A 15,066-nucleotide genomic window follows, 5' to 3' on the forward strand; every position below is an offset into this window, starting at 1 on the left:
TTTTCTTACATCTGAGAGCGTAACATTTAATACAAGTACTTCAAACGAATTAAACTTGACACCTATTTTCTGGGTAACATTAAGAATATCTCTATAGATGGTTGCAACACCACCGCCTCGACCAATCAGACGGGGCTCATGCTTATAACAGTACCCTGATGGAGTAGACTCATTAAGACCGAAATAATCATTTGGTTTAAGCCAGGTTTCAGTAAGGCAAAGTACATCGATGCTATTATCTGTGACTATATCATTTACAATAACTGCCTTAGGTTTGAGTGATCTAATGTTTAGAAGACCTAGCTTTAGAAATTGTTTTTGTTCACTAATAACGAGATTTTCTGTTTTAATAACAATTAGATTTTTCCTAGATCCTGCAGTAAATTTATTATTTGATCGCACTAAACGAGGAATACACACAGTTTCTATGCAATGTTCTACACTAGTATATATATCAATTAAGTTGGTGCAGCAGAGACTGTAATTTGGACTTTTGGTTACTAGTCAAGCGGTATTTAACATCTTGGAGATGTTATCAGACAGAAGATCTGCTCCGATTCTACTTGGGTGTAACCCATCAGCACGGAAGAGCCTAGGACGTCCCCAAAACACATTCCAATTATTTACAAAGAGCAGTTTCTGCTCATTACACCATGACATTAACCATTCATTTAGCGCGAATAATCTACTGATTAAGCCCTTGTCGGTAAGTGGGAAGCGGTTCAGACACAATAATCGTTGTTTCAGGCGATGTGCTGCGTACCGTCTCGATCAGGCTCCTGAAGTCTTTCTTCAGAACCTCCGTCTGCCGCAGCCTGATATCGTTCACTCCCGCGTTCAACACGACGGCTCCGACATGCTCGTCACCGTTCAAGATCTCGGGTACCCGCTCAGCGATATCGAAAACACGAGCACCAGGAAAGCAGTGACTACGCACCTTACTTTTACCTAACGTAGCGTGGACGTGCCGGACGATGGAATCGCAGATGATCACAGCATCGCGTTCCGTTTCGCAAAGAGGGGAGAAGCGGTTCTGGGTGGAGATCTCGAAAACCGGGAAGGGCGGAGAGATTCGTGCTCTGGTCCTGGCCCGCGTCTTCCGCTGCGGAACTACCCAGGCTTCGTGGTGGCGTGTCGGAGCCGGAGTGAATGAAGCCATGGCTGATCGTGACCTGGGCGCTCGGGACCAATGCTGAGAAACGCACGGAGTAGACGAGGTCGGGGTGAGCGGATTACTAATGTTACTGACTGATTTGTGTGCATCGGCGCGTGATGTTTCAAGAGCTAAACGCCGGTCTCTCATCGACGCATCGGCGCGTGCTGTTTCAAGAGCTAAACGCCGGTCTCTCAGCTCGGCTTGTTTCTCTAAAAGGTCGCGGATCTGTTTCTCTACAGCTTCTAGTTCAGACTGCACCGCGTGCAGCTCAAATGTGTCCTCACCTGCACCAAAAGGTAGACAACATACATCTGATATATTCGCCATTTTAACAGATGGACAATAGAGATGACAGCCTCTCCAGACCCCTTGGCCTGGACGGCCATCTAAGAGCGCACCCCAGCCTGTCAGGAAAGCGTATGTCGTTAGCATTGAAAATATGCATCCTTGAGGTCATTTGTGACAAACCAATTTTTGTGTTGAATTTGAGACACAATAATTTGACTGTCAACATTTTGAACTTGAATGTTCTAAGACAACGCTTCAGATTGCGAAGGTCTAGAATTGGACGCAGCCCCCCATCTTTTTTGGGAAGAGGAAAATAGCAGATGTAATAACCTGACTGTCTGTCTGGGAGGGGGACATGTTCTATGGCCCCTTTGTCCTGCATAGTTTGCAGTTCTTGTATCAGCAAGTGTGCCTGTTCCGGTTTCACGGTAGTGGAGACCACCCCGTTGAAACATGGAGGACGGCGTGCAAACTGTATTCTGTAGCCCTTTTGTATGGTTCTGAGAGTCCAAGGAGATATGTTTGGCAGTAGTTTCCACTCTGCCAACTTCTCCGAAAGGGGCACTTATTTGCCTTATCACTTATTTGGGCACTTATTCGCAGTCTTGTGACGCAATGTCTTGATGGGGGAATGTTAAATATCCCGTGTCCTGGGGAAAGGCAGGAAGCAACTGAATATTTAACATTTCGCTGGAAACCACTGCCCCTGAAACACCAACGATGGCTGGGATGGAACAGCGCTTTCATGAGTGTGTTTGGAAGGAGCTACTTAATATATTTTTACGTGTAGTGTCCCGGGGCGTTACTTTTTTTCTTCTCCAGCAGTTCAGCCTGGTACGCCTGCCATAGTGTGAAGAGCAGCATCAGCATGACCCGCGGACTGAAACGCCTTCCTTACCAACGTGAATGTTGTTCAACACGGCTTGGTTCAACACTTTTTAAGTGACGATAAGCTCCACTATCTCCATAAGAGAGATAGCCCACGAGCGTCTCTTCCAACAGGGGCATCATCGTATAACCACGTGCCCTTGCACCCATGATAGTTGAATAAGTCGACGTCGAGGGCACAAAGACACATGGAGAAGGGGAGAGACCATCGCTGAGGGCCGTCCCCTGGCCACCGGACAGAAATCTGCTCTAACTTCGAGCGCTTGCTCTTTCTCCTGTGGCCAATCTGGCTGTAATCTGGCCAGTGCATGAGTGACCACCTCGAGTAACTCCTCATGCACTTTATCATCGTGGGAGGAGCACTCAAAGGTGGCGTTCTCAAAGTGTATTTTGCCATTTAATTCCTCAGAATTAAATGTAGCCAAATAACAGTCAGACAAGATGTTAATACAAGCATCTAACTTCTCAAATCAGATGAGTATTAATAATTTCTTACAACTAAATGCAGCCAAATATCAATCTGACAAGTAAAAACGGTCTGGATGAAAGGCTGAATATAGTCATTTTAATATTAGAGCAGTTTCAACAAAGAATCATAAAATCATTGCTTCCAAACACACAATTCGTTTGCACACCTTCATAGGAACAAGAAAGAAAAAGGGAATCTCCCGTCTGCTCAGTTCCCTCACATTATATACATATGTAGTGGTCCCGTAATCCGTGCATTGCCTTGGCAGACGCAAGATCCGAGCCACTAGATTCTTTATTGATAAGATAATCTATGTCCTCAGTCCACTCTGAAGAAGCGGCGAGGCGCGTTTCAGAAGCAGACAGGAGGACGACGCGATCTGAAGAGAGAACGAGAGAAAGGGACAGACCTCTCTCCCACTCCTAAGCCAGATCGAGTCACGATATACTAAACGAGCGCAAAGCACTTTAATGGAGAGCAACTCACAGTGCTTGCACTCGCCATTCTCTCGACATGATTCTCTTGTCTTTTCATTGTAGAGAAAGAGAATGAGAAAGGCTTTATTCCTGCCTGACAAAACTAACTCCTAACAAAAAGGTATAGTTTGAGTGGAAATTGTTCCAGCACACACGGTACACAATGCGGTTCTGAAGACAAAAGAACCTGATAAGCACACCTGTCACTCGTCTATTTATAGCCTCTGACGTGTGCATTCGATGACACCATCATCAGAGGTTAAATTCTTTGGCGTGTTTGCCACACGTGTTCACAACCGGTCAAACAAAGATGTTTTCCCATAGTGCTTAAATCAAGCGCAGCATTAAGAATAGCTTTTAAAAGGCAACAGTCATAAGTTGAATTTGTCACTCATTTCCTAAAATCTTACTCATAATCAGAAGACTCTGTGAAGTATCTCCAGATGAAATCTGAATCTGGATATTGTTCCAGTATGCTAGTGGAAAATGCAGTCAGGGCACTATTAGAGGGGTTATGTGAATAAACAAACAAATATCACTCTGCCCCTTCTCATCTGACATGTTGGCTGAATGTGAGTAAAAAAAGACAGAAAGAATTAGTATGAGCACATGACAATAATCAATTTTCTCCAATTGTATGCACCGCCATGTGTGTTTCTACCCTGGAAATCCAGAGTTCTCGCGAGAGCACAAGTTGAATTTGCTCAGCGAGTTTACTCTGGCGTCGAGTAATGATGCTCATTAAATATGCCCTTGTATCCGAGCTGCACCAATCACATCGGGTTATCTGATATAGGCGGACCAGAGGCGAGCTAAACAGATGACGACAGCGCTGTGACGCCGAAATCATTAGTAAACATTGCAAGATGGCTATGGATGAACACCAGTTGTTTGAAACGGCTTTGGCCGCTACAATGAACGAGTTGGCTTTTTATCTAAAAGAGGAACAGAAGGCGCTCGAATCGTTCCTTTGCAAGAAGGGCGTTTTTGCTGTTTTGCCGACCGGATATGGCAAGAGTCTAATCTACCAATTAGCTCCCCTGGTAGCTAAGCGTATGGGGCTTGTTGTGATTGGTCGTAGTGTTATCCAATTGCGTGCAGTGAGATTTTCAAATGCATGCTTGGTGCTGCCCCTCGAGCTGGCCGATTTTCATTAGTCGATGCCACACCATTAATCTTTCAGATTTAGGTCTGAATTTCCAGGCTATGTGTCTTCAGAATTCCTTTTCTAAATGACTTTCAAAGAGGCAGCCAAACACACATGGCACAGTATTAAAAAGTGTGTTACTTGTCAAAAGCTTTATTCTCTGTGACAGTCCATTAAAGCTCCAGTATGTGATTTTTTTTTACCACAAGAGGGCGCAGTTTCCAACAATAACAAAGGCGAAGCTTGATGACGCTATGAAGGAGGTGACGATGGGAGATGTCGTTTTTAATGCGTTTTCACCATCTAGCGATGTATCTAAATGGAATTAATGAATCATGATCACGGATGAGGTAATTTATTCGTTTTTGTATTACCTGTATGTCTGATCGTATTATTTTATGTCATCATAATTAATGAACTGCAAGGAACGTGAAATGTTATGCTATATTATCCCGTTACAACATACAGCTATTTGTCAAATGATTTGTTTGGTTAATGTTGTGCAGTTTTACGTTTTTATGGTTAATGCCGTGTTGTTTAACGTGTTCAAACCAATATCTAAAAGTAAATTTGAACGAACATTTGCAAGTAATGACTAAATATATTTTTTTTAACAACACATATCCGATTGTATTTAATTGTACTGCCATAATCTCGGTCACCACACGTGATAAAAAGCCTTACCGAAGTACAAAGAGCAATATAACTTTGTTTATAAGTGCTATTATTGACAGTTGCATGTCTTACCTGTCTATCAATACACTCGCGAGAGCAGAGTCTCTGTCAAGTCCAAGATAGTCGCGCAGCTCTCTCCATCTCGAAAACGCCTGGCCGATATTTATCCAGGTTTTATTCCTTCGTTTGTCACACAGTCTGCGTGTATCAGAATATGGACGCTTTCGTTTTGTTGGCACTTCAATACTCGCCAAAGAATCATCGTGATCCATAACAGCTATAACCATACAGTCTATGGCTATAACGCTATAACCACCACTTCCGCATTTGACCATGTGATATTCCGGTGTGGTGGGTCATATTTTTTATTTTATTTATTTTTCTTCTTTGTCAGACGTCGTTATTGTTTATTGTGATAAGAAAAAAAACTCAATAAAGTTGTTGTAAAAAAAATAAAAATAATCCGGTGTGGTGGAATATCCGATCACATGGTCCACACCGGAAAACAAGGATAGAGCGGACATTGCGTCACTGAGAGGCGACGTTTCTTTTCCGGAACGGACAGTTATTTAAAATCGGAATTTCTCTGAAATAAAAAATCTTTGGAGACTTTTGAAATATTGTAAGTACACAACTGGAGGAAATATATCACACTGTGCAAGTTATTTTCGGAAATTTTATTACAAAATTCCTACATATTGGAGCTTTAATTGTGATGACAATGTGTCAAGGGGACAATGTTGATAGTGATCTGTTTCTCTTCATGTCTTGGATCACTACTACCAGGGATCATACTTGAAGCAGTTGGCAGACTTACCCTTAACCACAGGCTTCCACCACCCTTTCTTTCTGAAAATGCTCATTTAGACCAATTTTGGACCATTTCGTCTCATTGAGTCAAACACCCACACATTTTCAAACAGGTCAAATATAATGAAGCGGATTCCATCCCACCCTAGACCTGCACTGCATCCAGACATTTCTTTGGAGCTTAAAATGGCTGGAATCAAACATAGAAAGGTCATCACCACTAGACCAGCTGCAGAAATAGACATTTTATTTGTTACAATAAAACTTGACAGTTGCATTCTTTGTATTTTTTTAAACTTACATTTAGAACTGTCTTTGCTTTTTAATAGATCTCTCATTTAATAGTTTATACACTTTTAATTAATCTTTTAACTAAAGCCAGTTATGCTTGTTTTCTCTAATGTTTTGTTTTAACATGAAACAACAGTGTATAATGAGGCAACACTGCTTGTGTACAGTTTATGCAATGAATTGAAATATTAAATATTATATTCTTTCTCTGACAGGGAGACATGGGAGAGCAGGGGCCAAAAGGTGACACCGGAGAGAAGGTCAGGCTGAGCATCATATCTATACATATATAACATGATTAACTGGGGGTGTATGGACTGTGATATTGTGACATTGCTACTCATAGAACAACATAACTACACTGTAGACTGTGAAATTAAATTTATTTTTACTATTAAAATAATTCAGTTTAATTGTTTTATGCTGAATAGTGTACTAGTCATCATTCTATTTGTTTATTATTATTATTCTAAAAGTATTTAACGCATTGATACATATGTTTTGAGGCTAATACACCTATAACTCTAGTTTGGTAGTAATATGACTTTATGGAATTATATTCCATTTATTTCAACAGTTTGGACACAGAAAATAGGACACATGATAAAACGTTGTTTCTTGGGAAAGTCTTTGATCTTTCTACATAGCTGTAATAGACCTATTTTGCCAAAGGTGTAAAATATGATTCAGGAAGTTAGCATCATAGGAAATTAAAGCCATAAACTTTTTATAACAGCAGACATCAGAGCATGTGAGTGAAGTGGAGCGGTGTGATGCTCCACTCAATATTCCGCTCTATGCCAGTGCGGTCTGCTCAATCGCTCACGACCCAAGCAAATGCTACATTCATGTACTGCTCATGCTCACTGGTAAAACGAAGTTCGTTTAAATCCCGCTCTGACATGGAATTTCTCTGTCCTATATGTCTTTCTGGTTGTAATGAATTTCTTGAATAAATGTCTCAATTAGAGTAGAGTAGATAACAGTTATGAAATTTGTGGCTTTAAAGCAATATATTGTATAAAGTAGTATAAATAAACATGACGTGACTTAATTGGAGTGCTGAATTGCAGAGTTTGTACAAATATATCCACATCGCTATGATCAGATGCTTTCTTTACTGCATTTTTTTTCACCCCTGTCATTTTTGTTGTGCGTTTTTGTTATTGAGAGGAAAGGATGCAGCACATATTTACATATTTATCTAAACACCGCTCTCAGCAGTGTGAGGGTGTCGGGATGCTCACTAACAGTATACCGCTGCAAAGGTATTTCAAACCTCTTTTAAGTTTCACCCCTAAGCAAAGAACGAAAAATAACTTTGCTGTGAGAACATCACAAGATGAATCTTTGTTAACTCAGTTTTTCCACACTTCCTTTCAATTTCTTCTCCTTATTCATTCTTTACTTTGATGATTACTGTGCATTTATGTGTAATGCGTAACTTCATTAAAACAATATTTGAACTCCATAACTTTAAACATATTTCACAGATTCATGAACCAGCAAATCACAAAGGGCATTCTGGGTTGATCGAGTGGTCCTGAGCAGCCAGAGCGGAATCTTCAGAAAGGCGTGGAGGAAATATTACCACTCTAATATTACCGCAATAATGGGCAATTAACAGGCACATAGTCTGACTCAAATCAGGTTTAGCTAGTGATATATTTCAAACATACTGCAACATTTGTACAGCAAATATTATCACAATTAGTCTCTGTTAAAATAATTACATGTCCCTGTCATCCACCTTCTTCAGTGCTTCTTGTCCATATGTGCAACCATCTTAGACTTTAAATATTCAAAGCATGGCAGTATAAGTCCCACCTTCTAAATAAAGGAGCCAGTTGCAATTTGGTAAAGTCATCGCGTCACCACAGCTGTCATTAGAAGCTCCGGTTGCCACTGTCAGTATCCTGAGACTTGTGCTTAGGAATGCACATGCGCTTTGGCTGGCCCAGCGTGAAATATAAGCTTTTTTAAAATGCTATTTGAACATAAAATAGGATATAAAAGTTGTAATGAAATAAAAGTTCATTTATATGTGACTATAGCAAGCAGTTTTTGAGAATTCAGGATTTCCCCACTGAAGTAGATAGGTCTTGGGTGCCTGAAGTAGCTACCCGAAGCCATTCCAAATATGGCTGCTGAGTGAACAGACTTTCTTTGAAAAGGACTTTGTTAACATTAATCAGACCAAGACAACCCATGTATGATTCACCACTGACTAAGAGCATTGATGTGTAATGTTTCAGTCCTTTCTGCACTGTCTGCACACTCTCGGTTATACACTGGAATCATTGCCTGGAAAACATTACAGGATACAGGTTTAAGATCTATACTGGGTAAAGCCGAAAAAAGAGAAAATAATGAAGGCAGAGGCAGGCACACATCCAGACTGTGTGAGAAAATTGCCAAGTGTTTTGGCAGACTCTGCTGTGAATAAGGCTAAGTGAAAAGATCTCTCCCAAAAGTGAGATTGAATAATGTTACCTATAAATTTTATTATTTTATACAGAGCAAACAGTGATGACAAAATTGCATAAAATATATTTTATTTTACAGATCAGCAATAGAAACATTGAGACAGAGTTTGATTGCTCAATATTGTCACTAAAATCTGCATATCTTTGCATAGTCGCTGATTTATGTTTATGCCGGTGGGTGCCCACATTCCAAACCCTCTCACCCACCTAATTCATATGTGCATGAGACAGAAATCACAAGCTTTTGTGTCAGGTTGTAATGCTAAATATAACGGTAGAATTGTGTACATTACGATAATCCAGGACCAGATGTCAGATCCACCAGTAAGAGAGGTTTTTAAAGGTCCCATTCCATGGATTATTTTTATTATTTTATAATGTTTCCAGGGGTGCCCTTATAATGTTAGTATGTTTTTTAGATCAAAAATTGTTATAATTTAGAAATAAAAGGCATATTTCCTAGCCTGATTTCATTCCCTGGTTTGAACACTCTGTTTGAAGGGGCGTGTCTGCTGTGAGACTTCAGTGTAAACGCCCTCTGTTGTGATTGGCTGACATGCTTGCATATGAAATATCTGGCATTACATGTGGAACTATCTGGAAAACTTTTACTATTACAGCTATCGGGATTAACGAATCATGAGAAGTTTTTTAAGTATTTAGATCTATTACCATCACATAAAAGGTTGCAGTTATGAGCATTGAGCAGATGACAGTCTGTTGATCGCGTGAAAGATCTTATCATTGCAACGCAGTTTCTGCACTCACTAATGATTTCACCAATGCAAACATGAGGTATATAAATACAGTAAGAGCTTCGTTGTGCAGTGTAACAGCGTCATTGATTTCATAACGAGTTTTGGCAAGAGTCCAGATAAACTCGCGCTGTGTCACGACAGCAGCTTGGGCGATTGGAAAGGGATTGTTCTTTGATCGCTTTCTGTATATTAATCACAGTTTAAGTAAGATTATTTTCATCCTACTAAGAGAAACGAACGATGTGAAGAGTGATCGCTACTTCCATATTAAATCACTACTTACCGCTTGCTGGAATATTGTTGAAATTGCCCCCTTCGTCAGTATGAAACGCTGAGAGAAGTCTGCTTGATATTATTCCAGGTTAGAAAAACAGTCCGTGGTGAAATGGACAGAGCAAACTAACAACTTCGAATTAAACTTTTGCGGTATCCGATTATAGATAAACATCAACCACGTCTGTTGACATTTCGCCATCAATACGCCTGTGTTCCTGTGGGCGGAGGTTACGGTTCTAGTGACATCACTAAAGAAGGAAGTAGAGGGGTGTAGTCCAATCCAGACGTTTTTTGTAGTCAACTTCTGTTAAATAAAATATCTCGCTTGGCATTGAACTTTGAGCTTTATAATTTTACAGATATTATTTATACTCTAACAACAACATTACACACTAACTAAAGTTTGAAACATGGGATCACATAGAACGGGACCTTTAAATCTCAATTGATTTTTGATTGGTTACATGGATTGGAGAATGTCCCGTGTTTTTCGTGGGTGGTAGAGCTGTATCTGTGTATCGTTTATAGCTTAATTATACAATGATTAATTTTGGTCCTTGAATTTGATTAGCCTAGTGGTGTTCCAGTAGTGCTGCTGTCAGTCTATGTATTTTTAGTGTTGTGGATTTTTCAGTGACTCTTTCTGCACATTAAAATGTTATGCCAGTTGGTAGCAACAAGTAACTGTCTTTATGAGTGAATCATTGACTCATTTATTTTTACGGTTTGTTCAAAATACTAATTCTGCCCTACTTCCGTCAGTGTTTGTAGAGTATCACTGTTTTCATTTACACAAACGCAGCTCATACCCTGTTTTTACTCAGTTCACAGTAAATGTTGCTCCATATAAACTTCATCTCTGTAAGTGGTGTGAGTTTGGGACACAGCATGGATTTGAAAACGATAACAAGCATAAACCATATTTCCAAATTTTATAAATCTGTTGTCAACAAAATAGAAGCTTTAAAGGCTTTCTGCAGTTTTCCGCCAAAATTAAATGTTTGAAAGCAAAGGAATGAAGACAGCCACAAATATTAGTATTATAATTTTACTTTTTTCTGTCAAATAAAATGGTCATTATTGTTATTAAATAATAATTTATTTATTTTAAAGTAGGTATCAGTATATTCATATTTCTTTATTGATTTTTTTTTTTTTCAAAATTTTATAAAATACAAAATAATATTTAAATAATAATAAAAAATAATAATTGTAATTAGTAGTAGTAGTAGTAGTATAGACATATTAAACTGGTTCAATAAAAACAGCAGAATGTGGGTGAAAACGACTGTGACTGAGTCCCCTATTTCCTCATGCATAAAATTAATTGTAAATCCAAATTTTTTTAAGCTGATTTTACCTGAATTTTTTACTTGGGTTGGGCATGACCCTGGGCCCACTGTAGGGGGTTTGATATATCTTTGTCACCTTTTTCACCACTGATGACTTTGCATCCATAAAAAAAAATAGACAAAGTAACTGGTACAAAACAAATAACACACCCAGTCGCAATTGTGCTGTTAGTCTGCATATCAGCAAGGCTGTGATTTGGAGGTAAACACGAGGTCATGGCCCACCGATACAGTCATGCTGTTATTCAGAACAGCAGCTTGATTGAGTGATATTGCTTTTATATGTTTTGAATCTGAAGTTCATTGTGCGATAATTAAAATTATGATTTTTTTAATCTTTATTTCACACATCAATACGGAGCCCCTAAAAGGACCTTTGCAAAAATATAAAAAAATTAAAGCTGCAAGCAGCATTTATCGGGGTTCAAGCAGTTTAAGGCCTTTAAGCACATATGTAAAAATATATTATGTTTTATTTAGCAAGCATGTAAACACTTAGAAAACTTAGGAAACCAAAAGTAATTTATAAAGATCATATAAGAGATTCAGTCCAGAATAATTTTGTACAGACTTAATGTATGTTGGATTGATGTTTATAAGGAAGTTCATCCTGATAATGCATTGTCAGCATTTGAAAGATTATTTTACCCTTTGGTGGACAAACATGCACCTATGAAAAAATACAGTGAAGAATGTTAGGGCACCATGGATTGTTAATGAGTTGAAAAACATTAAGTTTGAGAGAGATGTGGCAAAGTCAGCAAACAGAACTGGGAACAAGGAGGATTGGGACATCTATTGCAAATTAAGAAATCAAGTAACTAAAATTAATATGAAAAAGAAAAGAATGTTTTACCAAATTAAAATAAGTGAATGTAAATATGATTGTAAAAAAATGTGGAGTACACTCAATGAAATAATGGATAGGAAATCAAGTCAGATTCCTTCTTTTATTGATACAGGTGACTCATTTTTAACTTTTTTTTAAACCATGTGAAAAACCATATAATTTTTCATAAATAAAGTTGCTAAATTAAGAGAAGAAATGTTGTTTGGCAGAACCAGTTTGTCACATCTTTAATATCAGTATTGAAAAATGGATTTTTCCTTTAGCTTGGAAAGATACAAAGGTTATTAATCTACAGAAAAAAAATGCAGCACTGGGTTTTAATGGTCATAATAATTGACCAATAAGTTTGCTACCAATTCTTAGAAAAGTATTGAAAATGATAGTTTGTGAGCAAATTCAATTATTCTTTAAGGATAATAATTTGCTCTCTAATTTTCAGCATGCATATTGAGAGAGCACAGATTGATGAAAATAACTGAGTAGGAGCAGTATTGATAGATTTTAGCTAAGTTTTTGATGTACTGGATCATAAATTATTGCTGCATAAACTGAAATGTTACAAATTTACTTCTCACACTGTACATTGGTTTAAAAGTTAAATGTCTAATGGGACAATGTGTATTTAGGGCCCAAGCCCTGAAAGGGCGAAGGCCCTATTGTTTCCGGAAGGATTATTAGGGCCCAAGCCCTGAAAGGGCGAAGGCCCTATTGTTTCCGTAAGGATTTTTAGGGCCCAAGCCCTGAAAGGGCGAAGGCACTATTGTTTTCGTTAGGATTATTAGGGCCCAAACCCTGAAAGGGCGAAGGCCCTATTGTTTCCGGTAGGATTATTAGGGCCCAAGCCCTGAAAGGGCGAAGGCCCTATTGTTTCCGGTAGGATTATTTATTATTATTAGGGCCCAAGCCCTGAAAGGGCGAAGGCCCTATTGTTTTCGTTAGGATTATTATTATTATTATTATTGTTGTTCAAGGGTTCGGGGGCTTTTGGGACCCTTAACAGACTCAAAAACTCATGAAACTTTGCACACAGGTCAGAACCCGCGGCCATTAGGGCCGGGCTGAAGCTGGTACTCGGGCGTGGCAGGGGGGCTCGACAGCGCCCCCTAGAACACAATCTTAAATCTTGGACACATACAAGAACGTATTAGTATGAAACTCGGTACACATATAGATCTCATCGGGCCGAACAACTTTCGCACTCTAAGTTATTAGCTCTGCCCAACAGGAAGTCAGCTATTATGGGTTGTTTGAAAAACGCATGCTGTGGAATTTAATGTACTCCTCCTAGGGAATTGATCCGATTCCCACCAAACTCGGTCAGCATGAAGTCAAGACATTGAGGATGCTAAATTGCGGACGGATTTTTGATATCTCGAACGGTTTGGCCGTGGCGATGAAACGAATTTATAGCGAGAAAAGATAAACAGGAAGTGTGTTATAACTTCTGCATACATTAACTGATCTTGATGAAACTTCCGCAGTGTGTTCGTTGTAAGAGGCCGATCACATGGATGTGACTGGCAGCAGGAAGTGTGTCACTTTCAAAATGCTTTGAAATCACCCTCTTATTTTTATCCGATTTGCTTCAAACTTTATGTGTATAATGTAGACACACGGCAGATGTAGACCTGTGAAAGGTTTATTGATATCTTAAATACTGTTGCCGTGACAACGCATCAAACTTTAATATTCTTTTCAGATGCTTTTGAGACTCTTAACATACTTGAAATTGGATGAAACTCGACAGACACATCACATTTATTATCCAGTAGACATGTGCAAAGTTTCAGAAACGGGCGTGGTGAGGGGCTCAGTAGCGCCACCTTTAGTCAAAAATGGGGGCTTAGTTTTAAGTAGAGTCACAAAAATTGTTATGTATATTGTTCTCATCAAGCCGGACAACTTTCTAATTTATAGTCATAAGCTGTGACCAACAGGAAGTGAGATATTTTGGTTTGAATGTGATTTTTTGGAGAATTCTCTCCCCCTCTCTCTCTGCCTCTGCGTCTCTGTGTGTGTGAGGGGTGGGGGGATTTGTCTTTTGAGTGAGATTTGTTTAAAATTCCTGTTTTTCAAGGTTTCAGGGGCTTTTGGGGCCTTTAACGTGCTCGAAAACTCTTGAAACTTTGCACACAGGTCAGAACCCGCGGCCATCAGGGCCGGGCTGAAGCTGGTACCCGGGCGTGGCAGGGGGGCTCAACAGCGCCCCCTGGAACTGGATCCGAACACTTGTCCATAAATCAAACACACTTGCATGTAATGATATGAAACTCGGTACACATATAGATCTCATCGGGCCGAACAACTTTCGTGCTCTAAATGTTACGCCAGCCCAACAGGAAGTCGGCAATTATGGGTTGTTTGGAGAACGCTTGCTGTGGAATTTGAAACACTTCTCCTAGAGAATTAATTAAATCGCCACCAAACTCGGTGTGCATGAAGTCAAGACATTGAGGATGCTAAATTGCGGACGGATTTTTGATATCTCAAACGGTTTGGCCGTGGCGAGGACACGAATTTATGGCGAGAAAAGAGAAACACAAAGTGTTATAACTTCTGCACACATTAACTGATCTTGATGAAACTTCAGCAGTGTGTTCGTGGTAAGAGGCCGATCAGATGGATGTGACTATTGTGAGTCAAAGTGATAGCGCCACCAACTGGCAGCAGGAAGCGTGTCACTTTCAAAATGTTTTTGACAAAAGTGGGGGGGTTAGTTTTACCCACAATTACAAAAATCAGTACGTATATTGGTCTCATCGAGCCGGACAACTTTCCAATTTACAGGCATTAGCTGCAACCAACAGGAAGTCAGATATTTTGGTCTGAATATAGATTTTTTGTTAAATCAGCCTCTGAGTTTTTAGTTACTCCTCCTAAAAGGTTTATTTTATTCCCACCAAACTTTTTCAACATGATAAAAATATATTAATGATGCTAAATTGTAAACGGATATTGAATATCTCAAACGGTTTTGCTATGGCGAGGGATTAAATTAATGTCAAAAAGGAAGCAGGAAACATCTCATAACTTCTAAAAATGTAATTATACACCATTTATTTTTATATAAAATTATACAAATATTAGAACTAAACCTATTTTATTCTGTTTTGCAATTCAAGAAGTATGAAAAAGTTAAAAACA

The 15,066-nt window shown here is 39.2% G+C and overlaps 1 protein-coding gene across 2 annotated transcripts in view; it reads left to right on the forward strand.

Moving 5' to 3' along the window:
• col25a1 (collagen type XXV alpha 1 chain) overlaps window positions 1-15,066 on the forward strand; it is a 1,104,568-nt gene that overhangs the window by 827,749 nt on the left and 261,753 nt on the right. For both annotated transcript variants that reach the window (XM_079866340.1, XM_079866339.1), the window contains one exon: window positions 6,416-6,460. In XM_079866340.1, the coding sequence (XP_079722466.1) occupies window positions 6,416-6,460 (45 nt within the window). The remainder of the gene's footprint in view (window positions 1-6,415; window positions 6,461-15,066) is intronic.

The sequence above is a fragment of the Squalius cephalus genome (genome assembly GCF_949319135.1).
Source record: "Squalius cephalus genome assembly, chromosome: 3".
NCBI lineage: Eukaryota > Metazoa > Chordata > Actinopteri > Cypriniformes > Leuciscidae > Squalius > Squalius cephalus.